The following is an 18,730-nucleotide window of genomic DNA, read 5'->3' on the forward strand; positions in this document are numbered from 1 at the left end:
CCAGGACTTGTGATATGCACCAGCTGCTCATATGACCATCCACCACCTGCTCCTATGGCTTCTTGGGACCCTTGATAGGGGACTAACCAGGTGACACACCTTGCCCAGGGGTGACCTGCAGGCTAGCAGAGGAAAGGAGCGTCTTACTCCTCCTTTGGTGGAGATGTACTATATCACTACCCCACCACCCTATTACGTTACGTGTACGTTAACTTAAAAATTGGAAGCCTCTTTCTAAATAAACGCAGGATGTTTGATAGTTGTGGCAGTGGTTATGAATCTTCAGCTCCTAATATGACTCCTAATATTTTGGGACAAGTCTTTGACATACATTAGACCTCTGTGGAGTCTGAGCATAGCCACTTTCTGCATTTGAACATTTGAGTCCCACTCTGGGAACTCTGGGTCATATTGTATTTTTGTCAGTGTTTTACAGGCTTTGTGGGTTCCTGGTATAAATTGTGACAAACGGTTTTGCTGCTGTTCCAGATTCTCACCAGAGGCTGCTTCCAGGCGAGGGCTGAGCACTGCAGAGATGAATGCAGTAGAAGCAATACACAGAGCAGTGGAGTTTAACCCACATGTTCCCAAAGTGAGTGGCTGCTATTTTCTCCTTTAGCTCTCGTTCTGATACCTTTGTTTGGGAATGCTTTTAGTAATGCTTCTGTGGAGTAGCATTGACCTGCAGCTTCTTAGAGTGAGCCACCAGAGAATTCATTGTAAATGAATCATTACTAACTATGGGGTTGGAAGGCAGTGAGGAAGGTTGCCATGACCGACAAGTCAGCTTAGAACCCGCAGTTAAATTAACTCTTAAGATTGTGTGTAAAGAATGATGTCTGAAAATGGAATTACTGATTTGGGCGCTTTAGTTCACTCTGAAAGGAATATGATCAAATGAATAACTTTTTCACAATGTGTGGTTTTCCGGTATAATTATATTAAAAAATGCTTTTTCTTTAGTATTTATTAGAAATGAAAAGTTTAATACTGCCACCAGAACACATTCTGAAGAGAGGGGACAGTGAAGCAATAGCATATGCATTCTTCCATCTTCAACATTGGAAACGGGTGGAAGGAGCCCTCAACTTATTACATTGTACTTGGGAAGGAAGTAAGTATCCTTTAGCTGTTCATCTGAGCTATTTAGTCCCAATCCAGTGTATTTTATTGGTAAAAAGTTCCTCCCTGCATGGCTTGTTAGCACATCAGGTGACAACCTTGCTGTTTCTTTAGCAGTTGTCTGTTTCTTATGAGGGCGAGATGCTAGCTTGACGTTCAACCTGGCATGAGTGTAAAGCATGCAAAGAGCCAGCAGAATTTGTCCTGAAGTCCGGGTGCAGATTCCACTACACCATCAGCACAGAGAGTGTGCTTTGTTAGCTCAGCGATGTTTTCTTTCCCTAAATAAATAACATACTCCTGCCACTGATCTGGTTAAGAGTGCATCTGCTGATAATTAATCTAATTATTACCTGTTAAGTAAAAGGTCTTCTGTTGTCTCCTTTTGAAATCGTTCTTTTTTTTTCCATTTGTAAGAAAGAAAGTTTTTGAACTGGCACACTTCTTGTATGTCCTTGGGATATCACAGAATGCTTTTGGTCACCGTGGTAATGCATGAAATTCAGCAGTGACTGTGCAGAGTGAGGTCCTACAAAAACCGCCATGGCCTGTGACTGTCCTCCTTATACAATAGCTGTGTGGTGTAGCAAGCAATATGCACTCATCCTTTGCCAGTGCACTCCAGAGCATGCTGGTCCATTGTTTAAACTTCGCATCATTCTCCATCCTAGAGTACTTTAAGCTTGGGGCATCCACACACAGGTACTTTGTTCAGAAGAAGAGCAGGTCTTTCCCCTGTTGTTACAGAAGTGCCCCACTCTGAGTTTTGCTCGTCATACAAAATCATATGGTAACACTTCATCTCTGCCCTCCGAGGGGACCACAACCTTCTCGGGGTTTGGAGGGTTATGTGCCTCAGTGACCCGGAGAGATGAGCGGGCCCCGTGCTTTGGCTCTTGGCAGGGTCACCCATGCCAAACAGGTTAAAAGGTAGAGGCCAGGCTAAGAGTGGTCCACAGGTCCTCCAGGTTCGGAGGTTCAGGTCAGGGCTTAAAAACCCTGACTGGTAAAACGGAATTGTTACAGAAACAGCAATGAAAATCCTTCTACATCATCGAGTGCGATGGTATTGCTTGCATGACTGACAGTAAGCTACTGACACAATGAAGGAAGCCATGAATGCCGCCAAAGATGGAGGGCCATCGGCAAAAGAAGAACTCCATCTCTGTACTGGAAGGATGTAGGTTCAAGTTCCACCCCAGTATGTATTTAGAGGGACCGCTCGCTGTGCTGTTGGGGTGCCATAGATTGGTTGAGACATTAAGACTCATGCCTGTTCTGTCCTATCAGATGGCTGTAAAGGACTTGGTGGGACTGTTTCGAAGAGCCATAGTCATAGACTAGTTATCCTGTCAATATCACTAGAACGGATCTTCTGTTCATTAAGACCAAAAGTTCAAAAGACTTAAAAGCAGAATTAGGCCATTCAGCTCATTCTAAATATACCGGTGTTTATACTGTATTTCAAAAAGTACTTTGAATTGCCAAAGTTGCAAATGACACTCTATGGGATGTGTTTTTGCTTCAACTGCTTGAGATGTAAGTTATTGCAACAGTGGCTCTTCTGGTGTTGGCCACTTGGTGGCGATATAGATTGTGTCTTCTTTCTTCAGGCCGACATTGATTAATTACCACAAACTTCAATGGCAACCTGACCCAGTGGACAATCCCTGGAGTACAAAGGGAATTGTTTAGTCTGCAGATGTTAAGAGAGGTCATTCTCCCTTCCACAAACTTTTTATTTTTTTAAATCAAAATTATTTCACTGGTTATGAGTAAGTGGTTATTATTTCCTTTTTGATTCTGGCCCAGAATCCAACTTGGGTCTGATATGAGTTGTTTGGTTGTTTGTGTGGTCCCCAAAGTGTTTCTTGCTTAAATTGAAAATGCTTCTGTCTTAATTTCCTGTTAACTTAATTGGAAAAGCAACTTATGCTTGCACTTCATTAGAAACAATCTCTGACTTAGAATCATAGAACAGAAATGTTTTGACACAGTTAGAGCAAATTTGTCCCGTCCCATCCATGCCTTCTCTTAGGAGAATAATCCTGTCAATGGCTTTCCTGCACGTTCCTGTAGCTCTGAAGATTATTCTCCAAATCCATTTCCCACTGGAGTGCCTGATTAACTCCGCTTCCACTGGTCATTGTGGCAGGGCATGATAGATAGTACAGGTTCTTCAGCCCACAATATTGTGCTGACCCTTTACCCTACTCTGAATCGAACTGTTCCCTCGTTCATAGCCCTCATCCTGGCAACGCATTCATCATTCTCTGTCTAAAGGACATACCTCTGACATCCCTGCCATGTTTTCCTCCAAACACTTTAAAGTGCTTAGATCAAAATCATTCTCTGTGTATTGAAGGTTTTTACTCACACCCTAAGGCTCTGAAGGTCACACCCTAACCTTTATCCTTCATCAAATGCAGGTTCTTGGGCTTGAATGTTGACCTGTCTCTCTGTCCTTAGATGCTGCCTGGCTTGCTGAGTGTTCTTAGCATTGTCTGCTTTTATTTCGGGTTTTCAGCAGCGGCAGTTCTTAAGCATGAACAGACCGAAGTGCCTCCAAAGCCAGCCCTTGATATCACCTCAGACCTGCTCTAACTTTCTATGCCATTAGCTTGTATCTACCATGCAAGTCCAGCTGTTCACACGTTCATTAGATTTCATTAGTGAGCTCACAGTAGAGATGCAGAGGAGTCCTTGGGCTCTCAGTTCTACAATTAACTTTAGTGTACCTAATACTAATTTCTTAAGTGTTCAATGATTAGAGTGGCAAATGAGGAATTACTTGCTGCTAAAGAATGACAAAGTGAATACACAAAAGCACTGAGCTATGGAACTGAATTTGTCAGTAGTAACTCATGATTAATAAACTTCACTTGATTGTTTCTATATAAATAGGCAACCAAAGCACTACTCAAGTGTCAGTGAATATTATTCACATGAATTTCCAACTGGCATTTCAGAAAGACACGGAACTAAAGTCCAAACTAATGAAACTGTGACATAGGATCAGAATATGTTGAATCTTTGTGGGTTGAGTTAAGAAACTGCAAGGGTGAAAGGACTCTGATAGCAGTTATATAAAAAAGCCTCCCAACAGTAGCAAGGATGTGGACCACAGATTATAACAGGAAATAGAAAAGACATGTCAAAAGAGTAATGTTATGATAGTCTTGGGAGATTTTAACATTCAGGTCGATTGGGAAAATCAGGTTGGTAATGGATCTCAAGAGAGTGAGTTTGTTGAATGCCTATGAGATGGCTTTTTAGAGCAGTTTGTTGTTGAGCCTGCTAGGGGATCAGCTATACCGGATTGGCTGTCATGTTAAGAACCGGAGGTGATTAGGGAGCTTAAGGTAAAAGAACGCTTCGGAGGTAGTGATCGCAACATGATTGTGTTCAACTTGAAATTTGATAGGGAGAAAGTAAAGTCTGATGTAGCAGTATTTCAGTGGAGTGAGGGAAATTACAGTGGTATGAGAGAGGAGTTGATCAAAGTAAATTGGAAGGAGCTGCTGCCAGGGATGTCAGTAGAGCAGCAATGGGGTGAGATTCTGGGAAAAATAAGAAAGGAGAAGGACAGGTCTAGTCCAAAAACAAAGAAATACTCAAATGGCAAAATAATACAATTGTGGCTGACAAGGGAAGTCAAAACTAATGTAAAAACAAAAGGGCATACAAAAAGCAAAAATTAGTGGGAAGATAGTGGGTTGTGAAGCTTTTAAAAACCTACAGAGAGCAACTAAAATAATCATTAGAAGGAAAGGTATCTGAAGGGATGGGTAGGTATCTGAGTAGTCAGGGCATCAAAGGTTATGGTGAGAAGGCGGGGGAATGGGACTAAAGGGGAGATTGGATCAGCTCATGATGAACTGGCGGAGCAGACTCGATGGGCTGAATGGCTGACTTCTGCTCCTTTGTCTTATGGTCTTATGGAAAAGATGAAATATGAAAGCAAGTAGCTAATAATATCAAAGTGGATAGTAAAAGCTTTTTCAAGTATGTAAAAAATAAAAGAGAGATGAGAGTGGATAGAGGATCGCTAGAAACTGGTGAAGAAATAATAATGGGGGATAAGGAGATGGCAGATGAACTAAATGAGTATTTTGCATCAGGCTTCACTGTGGAAGACACCAGGAGTGTGCTAGATATTGTACTGTGTAAAGGAAGAGAAGTGAGTGCAATTGCTATTACCAGGGAGAAGGTGCTGAAAAGATGAAAGACCTAAAGGTACATAAGTCACCCAGATCAGATGAACTGCACCCTCGGGCTCTGAGAGAGGTAGCATTAGAGATTGTGGAGGCATTAGCAATGATCTTTCAAAAATCATTGGACTCTAGCATGGTGCCAGAGGACTGGAACATTGTAGATGTTGCACCACTCTTTAAGAAAGGAGGGAGGCAGCCGAAAGGAAGTTATACACCAGTTAGCCTGACCTCGGTGGCTGGGAAGATGTTGGAGTCAGTTGTTAAGGAAGACTAATGGAATGCTGGCTTTGATAAGAGAATTGAACTTCAACGGGAAGAAGTTATGGTACAACAGGGCAAAGTGTTGATTGGACCAGAGCTGAAGCACTGTGAGCAATTCTGGCATACTCCTTCAGAAAGATACGTTGCTTCACTGTGTAAATTTCCAGAAAAAAAATCTGGACTCCAAATGTTAAATTGCAAGCAAAAATTTCTAAGGAACCAAGGACTCAGAGTACATTTATTATCAAGGTATGTATGCAGTATACAACCCTGAGCTTCATCTTCACCACAGACAGTCACAAAACATAGAACCATAGAACCCATTCAAAGAAAGTAAAACAACAACCCCCCCCCCACCCCCCATCGGACAAACATCAGATACACGGACTATTGTTTCCTGAATTCAGAGGAGATTTGACTGAAATTTCTAGATACTTAGGAGAACCGTTAGGGCAGAAATAGGGAAACTGTCTACACTAGTTGAGGAAAATAGCAGAATATAAGGGTTAGAGCGGGATCTCCCAGCAGTTATATTTGGAAACACAGGCTGAAAGAATTTTGTTTTTTGCCTGGTAAATAGCAAGTGATACTAAATTGTTGTTAATTTCAAGTCTGAATTTGGTAGAATTTATAAATCCGGACAGGAAAGAGATCAAACTTGAGCCTGTACAGCACAGAAACAGGCTCTCTGGCCCAACTGATCAATGCTGACTAAAGTTCCTATCTAAGCTATCCTACCATTTGTCCATTTTGAACTTCTCCTATCCATGTACCTGTTCGCGTGTCTTTTAAATGTTGTTAAATTCCTCAACCACTTCATCTGGCAGCTTATAGAGCACCTACTGTGTGAAAAGGCTTCCCCTCTGGTTCTTATGAAATCTCTCCCTAAACATTTGACTTCTAGTTCTTGACCCCCTGGCCTTGGGGAAAAGGACTGTGCACATCCCTCATGATTTTATTTTTATTTTTATTGAGGTGCAGCCTGGTACGGGCCCTTTCGACCCATCAAGCGGTTAACCCTAGATAATTCACAGTGACCAATTAACCTACTCACCGGTACACCTTTGGACTGTGGGATGGAACTGGAGCACCCAGAGGAAACCCACGCAGTCACGGGGAGAGCGTACAAACTCCTTACAGACAGTACTGTACTGTAAAGCGTTGTGCTAACCACTACACTACCATGCTGTCTGATTCACTTCTGTGATGTCACTCCTCATTCTCTTACACTCCAGTGAATGAAGCCCCAATATGTTATGAAATCCTCGAAGATGTCAAACCTGTATGTTCAAACCCGTAAGAAGAAATTGTCCCCAGAATTTAAATGTAAAAGCATGTTTGAATTTCTTAAAAGATTAAGACCATGTTTAGAGAGCAAGTTAAAATACTAGAGAATTAGAGTTCTCTATTAAACACCCTTTATACCTCACTTTTTTGTTAGCTTCATAAATAAGTGAATAGATAAAATGCTTGCACTGGAAGGGGAATAAATGTAAAATGATAGAACGTTTTATTTAGTTTATTTATACATTAATAATCTCTCCTCAGCATTCCGAATGATCCCCTATCCCCTGGAAAAAGGTCACCTTTTTTATCCATATCCAATCTGCACAGAAACTGCTGACAGAGAACTGCTACCATGTAAGTTAATAGAGTAATCTATCTTTCTGCTTACCTCAGAATTTTGCTAAAATACTGTTGGTTGTTGGTTCCACATTTCGATTTCTTGATTTTACGTAAATAAGTCACTTCCAAATTCCATACAAAATAACCCTGATATTCCAATAAACTTTATTGTTCGGGTTGTCCCCCTTTCCCTATCATTAATACTAATATACTTGCATTAGTATCTCTTCCCTCTTCAACTTATAAATGTTTTCCCTTTTTTTGTTTTCTTGTTTTATTACTGAAATGTATTACTTTACATTTATTGCTTTGTTCACACAAAATGCCTTTTACAATCTATAAGAGTCCTTCTCAACCTGTGCCTGAGTATTCTGTACCCAGACATTAATAACTACATATTCTGTACCAATGATCCGTCAATCTTGTTTCCACCAAATTACATGGACTCCCCATCCAGTAGTTAGTCAATTGAAATGGGGATAATGCAGCAAAGTTGGATGGGTTGAATGTTTCTTAAGACGTACAGTTTTGAAAGCCTAAATTAATTTTTCCTCTGCTTTGTAATTGCTTGAAGCATTTAACTCAAATTTGAATCCTCATCTTTAAATTCATTACATTCTTACTCTGTTGCCATGTGATCTTATTCAGCTCTGTGCTCCTCCTATTAGCCCACTGCTGAATATTCCAGCACTCTTATCTTGTAACGTGTTGAAACAGCCTTCATTTAATTATTGATGACTCAATTCAGCAATCTGCATTTTGTTGGAATTTGATCCTCAATCTGCTCTGCCTCCTTTTCTTTAGAACAATGTCAAAGCCATCACCCAGACCAAGTTTACATCGCCCCCTTGATCTCTTTTATCTTTATTTTCTTTTCATTCTCTTTTTCATAAATACAACCAAAGTTCTTTTGGAAGCACCTCAAGGTGCCACAAGATACAACCTGTTCCCATCACCACCACCACCCTCATTGTTCTTATCCCTGAGCTTTCTATAAAGAACGTTCACATCTTTGTGACTTTGTTCCCTGTATTAACATATGATAAACCAACTTTGAAGTATGCTTTAGATGATAGCTTTATCAGACAGATGGAACTTATAAAGAATTAAGAATATTCTTACATTTAACAAAATGGCACCTTATTGTGTTGCTGCTACTTCACCCCTTTATCATGCATTAGTAAATATTCCTTTTCAAAATGTGTTGAATCGAGCAGTACCTGTTTCCGTAAGGCCAGAAGACACAGGAGCAGAATTAGGCCATTCAGCCCATCAATCTGTCTTTAGATGTAAAAGATTTAAATCAGGATGAATTTCTCATATTACTTACAACACATACTTGAGTTGTGTGTTTATATATCTGCATTCATTCTGTAAAATGTCACATCTTATTCTTGGTTTCTATTTCTTTCTGTGTCGATCCACTGCTTCTGAGTACCTGTTTCTATTTTTATTTGCTTTTTTTGTGCATCTCTGGTCTTTATTTCTTTCCATCTATTTCTCTCTCTATACCTATCTGATACTGTCTGTTCATATCCAGCGTTTCATGAAGTTTCAGTGTACCCCAAGAAGGAGCTGCCGTTCTTCATCCTGTTCACAGCAGGCCTGTGCTCTTTCACTGCTATGTTGGCTCTCCTCACACATCAGTTTCCAGAGCTCATGGGAGTCTTTGCAAAAGCTGTAAGTACCCGTCTAGATCCATTTAACACTGCAAACTAGTTTTTGTTTTGTATTTACCAGTTCTACCACACTAAAGCATGCTGTTCACAAACGTCTGCAGTACATGTATAACCATTGTATGTTCTGTGATATTGATTGTATTCCGAGATCTTGAGAAATTTTCTTTGCGGATGGTGGTCAGAGATTCACACTTGGCTCAATTAACAAGAAAGCCTCTTGTGTGCCGGTTGGTCACAGCATCAGAATGATGTTGTTTTCTTACGTGATACATAATGGAGGTGCGTGTCAAAGGCTGGACGCCCATTAAAAGAGGAAGTTTAAATAGGTCAAAACTGTTGCACTTGAGGCATTGCAAAGAGCTTCTGGAGTTTCTTGTGATAGGTAATTTTTTTTTAACAAAAATGTACCTATCATACGAACCAAAGAGCCTTGAGCTGACAAATTTAATCCACGTAGTCTTCAATCTCAGGTAGCAGCTGTGCTCTGATGTCAAAGTTTTGAGAAAATTTGAACCCAGGTCACCACATGAAAGTCTTTGACCTTAACATATTAAACCACCTGAGCCCTTGGTGTATAGTTTTTGACTTTTGTGTCCGGAGCAATGTGTGTCCATTGTGTTACTCAATAAGTCTAATGATAGAAGTTCCCTTGACTGCAAAGTGATGATGTCTGTGCGTGGATGCCTAAAGAACCCTTGTGAATACTGTAGACATATCAAAATCACAATTCTTTGATCTTTCACTAACCTTTACCTCAGCTGATAGCACAAACTCCAATAAGGCTAAACTGGGTCAAACACAAATGCCTCTTTTGAGGTAGATACTTAAGAATTGATTTGGCATCAATGCAACTGAAGTAGCTGTTTACAATGACGTATTGAAAGATAGCTGAATCTCTGTCACTGCTACTAAGAAGGTGTTGTGCATTTGTGCATTATTCCAAGCAAGAAAATGATCGATCATCTGCTTAAAAACTGGAATATCTATGGCATATATTAATAGGAATCATTAACCTTTTTCTTCAGGTTTAATTAAAATCGATTTTGAATGAACTGTTTGCAAGTTGTCTTGATGGGATGCAGATGCAAGTACAGAGGCTTTGTAGTTAAGTGGCATAAAGAAATAGAATCAGCTTCAGAATTACCTTATGTCATTAAAGTCCTTTTTGATGTTACCCTTATGTTTCTAAACTGGACACCTTTTGTATAGCCACCCTTATGTGCAGAGGTGATTTGCATAAATGCCAGTTTTTACCAGCCCAGGACTACATAATTACCACCTGCTCGTTTTTGTTTTTATTCCTTTTCACATGAGGGCATTCTTATAAAAATTGCACACAAATATAATGGACATTTTGAGAGATCAAGGGAAGTCAGATCAAAGGTTTTCACCTTTATGACTTGGCTGTACTTAGTTCATTGCGTGAGCTGTGAATCTTGAGCAGAATATTGCTTAGAGTCTCAGTAAGAGTAGAATAAGCAGACTGCATGCCAAATGTCTGCCTGTCTCTAAAATCGTGGGGTAGGTACAGTAATATTGGACACATTCACTCATACGCACAGTGTTGTCCAGTGTTTTGAGAGTGAAGACTTTAGCGTGGTATTTAACTCTCCAGATTAGAGATGTAAGTTAGTTACAGCAAGATGCCAAGTTCAGGAAGCAAACAGTAATGGGCCGTGTGCTTAAGTGTTATGCTTTATTTGAAGCACAGTTATAAAAGAGCTGGGATGTGTTACTGTGCTGAAGGCACTATTCAATACAAGCTGTTTGTTATTGATTTATAGTGCAAGAAGAGAATGTACAGATGATGAGAAATGAGTCTTTACAGTGGAAATCAGTTTCTTAGCGACTCTATTTAATGCATTTTAACTTTTCTCACTACTTCCCATATTCAACATCATCATAATGTGCAGTGTAATATGACATCATCATTATGTACGATGTCATATGACATGGCGATCATGGTCTTTCCATGACCATGTTTGTTCTTGGCAAATTGTTGTACAGAAGTAGTTTGCCATTGCCTTCTTCTAGGCAGTGTCGTTACAAGACGGGTCACCCCAGCCTTTATCAATATTCTTCAGAGATTGTCTGCCTGGTGTCAGTGGTCACATAACCAGGAGTTGTGATGTGCACCTGCTGCTCATCAGACCATCCACCACCTGCTGACATGGATTCGCTTGACTCTGATCAGAGAACTAAGCAGGTGCTACACCTTGCCCGAGGAGGACCTGCAGGCTAGTGGAGGGAAAGAGTGCTTTACACCTCCTTTAATAGAGACGTATCCACAACCTGCCACTCAATATTACTTGCCTTAAGATCTAGTTCTGATACCTGTGGTGGAGTAATTGTTGGATTTTGCCTTCCATGCACATTTTTTTATAATTAAAAATAACACTAGAAAAATAGTACTAGAAATGGAACTCCTATGATTGCGCACTGAGTGCTCAGCACGAGGCCGTTAAGTACATGAAGGAATGTGCAGGCAATAATTAGCAGTCTGAGTCTTAAAGGGACAGTGGCAGCTGGCTGTACTGTGGGGAACTGTAACGCCAAAACTTGGATGCATGCCACTGTTCAGTCAGGACCATGACATTTTGCTATTTATGCAGTAACCTTTTCACCATTAAAGAAATATTTGCTTTTAGGGAGAGCAGGACCATATTTTCTGTAGACCTCTTGACAGACAGTGGTGCTTTTGGGAGCTGCCTGCCTGCAGGTTTTTTTATTTAGTTGTCTATACTTTGATCATTAGTAAGTTTACAATGTTAATGTGGAGCCAGTTCAGAAGAACAATGATTACAGTTGGATCCATAATGAATAAATGATAGTGTTTCAAGTGTTGACACTGAGCACAGGAGATGAATATACATTGAGTGTCACGGTTTGAGGAGAAGCATGGGAACAGTTTTTAATAGCTGCATTGATCTGTGTGGTGAGTTTAATTTCCCACCCACCAGTACCGATGAGCTCATGTAGCAGCTACAAAGTGGACAATGAGCTTCCTCACTCACTTCTCCATCAACACCATCCTAAGCTATTTTTTTCTGGCCATTCAAACAAACTCACAGACTCACTACCTAGGGGAAGAAGCCGTTAGTCTCCTAGTCCTGATGCTCCTGTACCTCCTTCTTGACGGTGGTGGGTTGAAGAGATTGTGGGATGGGTGGTAGGGATCACTGACAATGCTTAAGGATTTAACCATTCAGGTGTCTTCTCTACACCTTGTTCCCACTTTGGCGTCTCAACGGGCATTATATTTGCAAGAACTGATTCATAAATTAGATGGGTTTGCAGTCAGTATTCCTCCAATCAGCCCTTCACTTTACCGCTCTGGGAGAACCTGTCGATCATTTAATCTTGCGTTGAACACCCGAAATAAAAATGTACCCGGTGTGAAGCAGAGGCAAAGGGGCAAAGGTCGGTTAAATGCTGCACTTAATGCAGTTTTCCTGTCCTCTGCTATGAATGAAATGTTACCATCCTAAGCAAGTGGGAGCACTTAGACCAGGTGTCACATGAATATGAAGGGAATGGAGTCATATGGATAATACGCAGGAGGAAGGTAATTAGAATAAATTGGCATCAAGACTGGAACAACATCATGGGCCAAATGCCTTGTCCAAATTCATGCTGCTCTTTGGGCTGGATGGCCTGTCTATTGCTGTACTGTTCTTTGATCTATGTCAATTATGTGGAACTGATGTCACCTACACTCTAATAGTAGAAGCTCATAGGTGTCGGGCAGATGAAGGAAAAAAACAGACAAAATACTGGATGAACACGGCAGGTCAGGCCGCATCTGTGGTTGACATTTTGGGCTGACTTCCTTCACCTGTCCTGACAAAGGGTTTTGGCCTGAAGCATTGACTGATTATTCCCCTCTGTAGAGGCTGCACGATCTGCTAAATTCCTCTCGCGTTTTCTATGTGGTGCTGTGAGATCTCCACTATTTTATACACTTCTGAGTTGCATCCCTTGGGGAAATGTTCATTCATGGGGGCATTAAGGAGAGTGTCAACTTGGTTTTGGATAGCAACCTCAAGGAGGTAACAATCACCATAACAACAGATCACTCTGGCCCATGGGTGTGTTTGTGTTTACTTTCCCCAGGAGTAGATCCTGCTGCAAAATCTAGAAGCACAGGCGATTTCAGATCCATTCAGGTAAACAGAAGAAGAGATGTGTGGACTGCGAAGGAGATGCTTTAGTGCCTGTGGGGCTTTTAAATATTTAAACATTCAACTCCAGTTTACAAGTGCGCCCACCTTTTTCTCTCTCCTTGTTTGCACTTCAATTTTTTTCTGTCATTTTTCCCCCAGTAAGTTGTGTCTCAAACCATGGATTTGGAGACGACTGGAACAGCCTGGATTTTTGTTAAAATTGCAAAATTAATATATCATGTTCTCACTTGATAATTGGATTTAGCACCTTTAGCATTCAAATCCAATGTTAACAACAGGGTAATTAATGCAGTGCTAGTGATTAACTGTTTTCAAACTAATCTGTTGATTATGTTGTGGAATTAGGAACCTGATCATGAACAATTAGCAAAGTATTTCCTCAAATAATCACCAAATGATCTTACATGTTATCAGTGATGTCTAAAATGAAGGAGAATCTAATAAATAAGATCAAGAACATGAGAAAATCTGCAGATGCTGGAAATCCAAAGCAACACACAAAAAAATGCTGGAGGAACTCAGCAGGTCAGGCAGCATCTATGGAAATGAATAAACAGTCAACATGTCAGGGCCAGACTCTTCCTCATTCAGTCTTGATGAAGAGTCTCAGCCCAAAACGCTGACTGTTTACTCTTATCCATAAATGCTGCCTGACCTGAATTCCTCCAGCATTTTGTGTGTGAATTTATTAAGATAGCAAGTTATCACTTCCTTTTTATTACAGATCTCTTCTCAACCTGAATTCACTGATTTGCAGCCAAAAGTTGTTTCAGTTGACAAGAGCATTGGCATGTTAAAGAAAAATTAATGCTTAAGGAAAAACTTATGAACGATACCAGGAGCCTCCTCTTCCATTGTTGCCCCCTCATCCAAAGGGTGGTAGCAGTGACGGTGCTGAACAGTCACTACATCAGCAAAAAAAAAGTCACCATTATGTCAGGCAGCATCTATGGAGGGAAATGAACAGTCGGTGTTTCCAGCTGCGATCCTTCATTGGATAGATCCTGATGAGGACATTGGCCCAAAATGTTGACTGTTCCTTTCCCTCCACCGATGCTGACTGACCTGCTGAGATTCTCCAGCATTTTGTGTGCATTGTTCAAGATTTCCAGCGTCTGCATAATCTCTTGAGTTAGCAATAATTGTTTAGACTGGGTCCACTGCATCGCTTTCTGTAGAGTAAAACATTTCGTAGGTGCATCCATTGTAGAGTAAGGTTGCGGACTACATTGAGCTTTTTAATTTGTATGAATGCTAAAGTGATCTATAATTGTTTGAATGAAATTAATGGCTGAAATATTCTCTTGAATACACATCTCAAGTTTGCTTTGTGTTTCTTTAATGTTTATTTTCTGCACTTAACTCTCTGCTTAAACAAGATTTTCCATTATTTCTCCCTGCAGTTTCTCAGTACTCTGTTTGCTCCATTGAATTTTGTGATGGAGAAGGTTGAAAGCATCTTGCCTTCCAGCCTATGGCATCAATTGACACGAATCTAAGAAGAAAGGACTTATGATAGACTGGTTGCCATAACACCTGTGCCAAGCTCATATCTTGCAGAATGCAAGGCAGCATGATAAAGTGGATGAAAATCTGAATTAAAGACTCTATATGTTATGTTTTGTTCTCATGTGGACATGTTTTATGTTGTACCAAACAAAGTTGTCGTTGTTCTATTTTATTATTTTGCCATTAGCAAAATTCTACAAAAATAAAAAAAACACAAAAATAAAGTTTAACTTTTGTGTAATACAAGAGCAAGTTTCTTCAAGATTCTCTTGTGAAGAATCTGTGTCTTTCATATTTAACATATTGCCTTCAGTCCTATGGGAACACGAGCACTCCTGAAGTCTACCAACTTCAGTCAAATAATTTTACAGAGCTAGTTTTGTCTGTGTGGGAGTGATGGAGTAAATTGGGATAGATGAGAAAGGGTGGAAGCAGAGGGTGAGTATACATTTTGAACTTAACAAGTTTTCACTTTAAAGGCAAGATGAAAATCTCTGTGATTTGTTTCTTTAGTGATACAGTGTGGAGCAGGTTTTTCGGCCCTTCGACCCATGTTGCCCCAGCAACCCCGATTAACCCTAACTTAATCACACGGTAGTTTTCAATGACCAAATACTTGGTACATCTTTTAACTGTGAGAGGAAACTGGGAGACCCAGAGAAAACCCATGCATTCCACGAGGAGGATGTACAGAGACTCCTTACAGAACAGCACTGGAATTGAACTCTGAACTCCAGGACTGCCTTGAGCTGTAATAGCATCCGTGCTATGCTACCGTGGCACACTTGGACATAAATGTGAGAACTGTAACTACAATAGTGAAAACAGATATTTAATACAGATATTTAAATACCTATATATATGTTTAATGATATAGATATTTTAAAAAAGAAAGAGTTACACAAAAATGAGTTGGTGATTAAATTTAGAAATTAAGACGATAGGTGAATTAGATATTTTGCATCTTTCTTCACTGTAGGTAATATACTTAACATTCCCGAAATAGCTGGAAATCAGGAATTGTGAGGGAGGAAGGAACTTGAGAAAATTACTTTCACCAGAGCATGTTACTTAGCAAATTATTGGAGCTGTGAGTTGAGAAGATTCTGGGGCCAGGTGATATTAAGAGGAGGTCTAGTTAAGCAGGTGAACCCAGAACTTTAGTTAATATAGGGTTATTTGATACTGTTGCCATTACTGAGTCATGGTTGAGCAATGATAGTACTGTCAACCCTATACCCCAGGGTATAGAATTTTCAGGTGAGACAGAGTGGGGAGTAAAAAGGGAGGAGGTATTGCATTACTTAATTACTGAGAGAAGGTATCGGAATAAAGTCATAAGGGTAAAAATTAGAAACAAAAAGAGCATCATCATTTGCTCGCAATAAATTTATAGACCTCCCAGTAGTCAACAGAGAAAACCATTAGGTAGAAAGGTATCAGAAGGATGCAGTAACGATAGGGTTTCCATCCCATTGGATTTCAGTTCCCTAAATATTAACTTGGATCTCCATAGTTTTAAAGGCTCAGATAGGGTGGATTTTTTGAGATATGTTCAGGAGAGCTCTTGGATACACCATGTAGATAGAACAATGACAGAAGCAGCATCTCTGAACCTTACCTTGTGTAACGTAGCTGGTCAAGTGGAAGGAGTGTCAGCAGGTGAGGATCTTGGAGATTGTGACTGTAACTCCCTATATTGTAACAGATTATGGAAAAGAATAGGAATGGGCCAGAAATAATGTTCTTTAATTTGGTGAAGACCAATTTAATTAACATAAGGGAAGATCTGGCTGAGATAAATTCTATACAGTAGGAAGCATTCAAAGAAGAAATAACAAAAGTTAAAGGTCATCCTGTTTCTTCAAAGCTAAAATCCAGGGATTTTAAAATTTTAAATTCTAAAATCCAGCTTCCTCATGCAAGGCTCATTCAGAAAGTAATGAGGCATGGGATCCAAGGAGACCTTGCTTTGTGGATCCAGGATTGGCTTAACCACAGAGGCAAAGGGTGGTTGTGGATGGTTTGTATTCTGCACGGAGGATGGTGACCAGTGGTGTTCTGCAGGGATCTGTTCTGGGACCCTTTCTCTTAGTGATTTTTTATAAATGACCTGGATGAGGAAGTAGAAGGGTGGGCCAGTAAGTTTGCTGATGACACAAAGGTTGTGAGTGTTGTGAATAGTGTGGAGGGCTGTCAGAGGTTATAGTGGGACATCAATAGGATGTAGAACTGGGCTGAGAAGTGGCCCAGATAAGTGTGAAGAGATTCATTTTGGTAGGTTAAATTTGAAGACAGAATATCATATTCATGGTAAGACATTTGGCAGTGTGGAGGATCAGTGAGATCTTGGGGTCCTTGTTCATAGCACTCAAAGCAGCTGCACAGGTTGATTGTTGTTAAGAAGGCATATGGTGTGTTGGCTTTCATCAACCATAGGATTGAGCTCAAGAATTGTGAGATAATGTTACAGCTATATAAGACCTTGGACAGACCCCACTTGGAGTACTATGTTCAGTTCTAGTCATTACAGGAAGGATGTGGTTACTATTTTTATAAAGGGTGCAGAGGAGGTTTACAAGGATGTTGCCTGGTTTGGAAAGCATATCTGATGAGAATAGGTTGAGTTAACTTGGCCTTTTGGCAACGGAGGATGAGATGACCTGATAGAGGTGTATAAGATTATGAGAGGCAGTGACTGTGGTTGAAATGGCTAACACGGGGGTGGGGGGGGGCTTAGTTTTATGGTGTGTGGAAGTAAGCACAAAGGAGATAACAGAGGTAACTTTTTCACAGAGAGTGGTGAGTGCATGAAATGCACTACCAGCAACGGTGGTGGAGGCAGATGCAATAGGATCTTTTAAGAGACTCTTAGATGGGTACATGGAGCTTAGGAAAATAGAGGGCCATGTGGTAGCTTCTCCAGTAGGTTACATGGTCAGTACAAGATTGTGGGCCAAAGGGCTTGTAATGTGCTGTAGATTTTTATGTTTCTATGTAACAGGTAGTGGGAACCCTGGATATCGAGGGTTGGTGAGAGAAAAGGAAGCATGTGATAAGTTATGACAAGGGAGGCCCATCAAGAGTATAAAAAGTGGAGGTCCTTAAAAATAGAATTTAGAAAGCTGGGGAGTCATGAAAAATCATTAGCAGGCACGATTAAGATAAGCCCAAATGTGTTTTATCGTTACATTAAGCACAAAGGAGTAACCAGAAAAAATGTAGGACCCATTAGGGACTAAAGGGTAAATCTGCGCATGGAGCCAGAATTATAGGTGAGGTCCTTAAAGTTTTGATGTATATGCGACAAATCTAGCTAGCCTTTAAGAAAATTTTTAATTGGTATTCACAAATGAAACAGAGTTTCTGTTTGGTGAATGGGTAGGTGGGCTGTCATGCAAGATTCCCTAAAGGTTAATTTGCAGGTTGAATCGTCGGTGAGGCAGCTGAATGCAATGTTAGCATTCATTTCAAGAGGACTGGAATATAAAACCAAGGATGTAATGCAGGGGTCATAAAAAGCATGGGTGAGTAGTTATGAGTAGTTTCAGGCTGCTTATTTAGAAAAGCGTGTGCTGATATTGGAGAGAGTTCACAAGAGGGTCACAAGAATGATTCTGGGAATGAAAGTTATCATTTGAACAGCAATGAAAGGCTCTGGGCTTGTACTTGCTGGAACTTAGAAGAATGAGAGGGGGTCTTATTGAAACCTATCGAATGTGAAAGGTCTTGATAGAGTTGATGCAAAGAGGATTTTCCCTTTGGTCTGGGAGTCTAGGACCAACCAAAGGCACAACCTCACAATAAGATGTCCATTTAGAAGAGAGATGAGGAGGAATTTCTTTGGCCAGAGGGTGGTAGGTATGTGGAATTCATTGCCACAGGTGGCTTGGAGGCCAGATCATTGGGTGCATCGAAGACGGTGTTTGAAGGGTTCTTGATTAGTCATGGCTTGAAAGGCTACAGGGCGAAGTAAAATGGGATTATGAGGAAAATGGATCAGCCATGTTGACATGGCAGAGCAGACTCAATGAACCAAATCGCCTAATTCTGCTCCTGTGTCTATGGTCTTGTGGAAGTCGGGTGAGGATCTTAATAAATAAAAAGGTGTCCAATGCCTTGGCTGGTTTAAAGG

At 40.5% G+C, this 18,730-nt stretch overlaps 1 protein-coding gene across 15 annotated transcripts in view; it reads left to right on the forward strand.

The window, feature by feature from the left end:
• LOC132398621 (suppressor of tumorigenicity 7 protein homolog) overlaps positions 1–14,825 on the forward strand; it is a 194,882-nt gene extending 180,057 nt beyond the window's left edge. For 12 of the 15 annotated variants that reach the window (XM_059978293.1, XM_059978288.1, XM_059978292.1 and 9 more), the window contains 5 exons: positions 490–592; positions 964–1,114; positions 7,146–7,238; positions 8,764–8,903; positions 14,490–14,825. In XM_059978293.1, coding sequence (XP_059834276.1) covers positions 490–592; positions 964–1,114; positions 7,146–7,238; positions 8,764–8,903; positions 14,490–14,585 — 583 coding nt within the window. In that variant the 3' untranslated portion in view covers positions 14,586–14,825. Of the gene's footprint in view, positions 1–489; positions 593–963; positions 1,115–7,145; positions 7,239–8,763; positions 8,904–13,015 lie in introns of all 15 variants that reach the window. The other 3 variants (XM_059978298.1, XM_059978297.1, XM_059978291.1) reach the window with 3 other exon arrangements.
• Positions 14,826–18,730: the final 3,905 nt, after the last annotated feature.

The sequence above is a fragment of the Hypanus sabinus genome, chromosome 8 (genome assembly GCF_030144855.1).
Source record: "Hypanus sabinus isolate sHypSab1 chromosome 8, sHypSab1.hap1, whole genome shotgun sequence".
NCBI classification, from domain to species: Eukaryota; Metazoa; Chordata; class Chondrichthyes; order Myliobatiformes; family Dasyatidae; genus Hypanus; species Hypanus sabinus.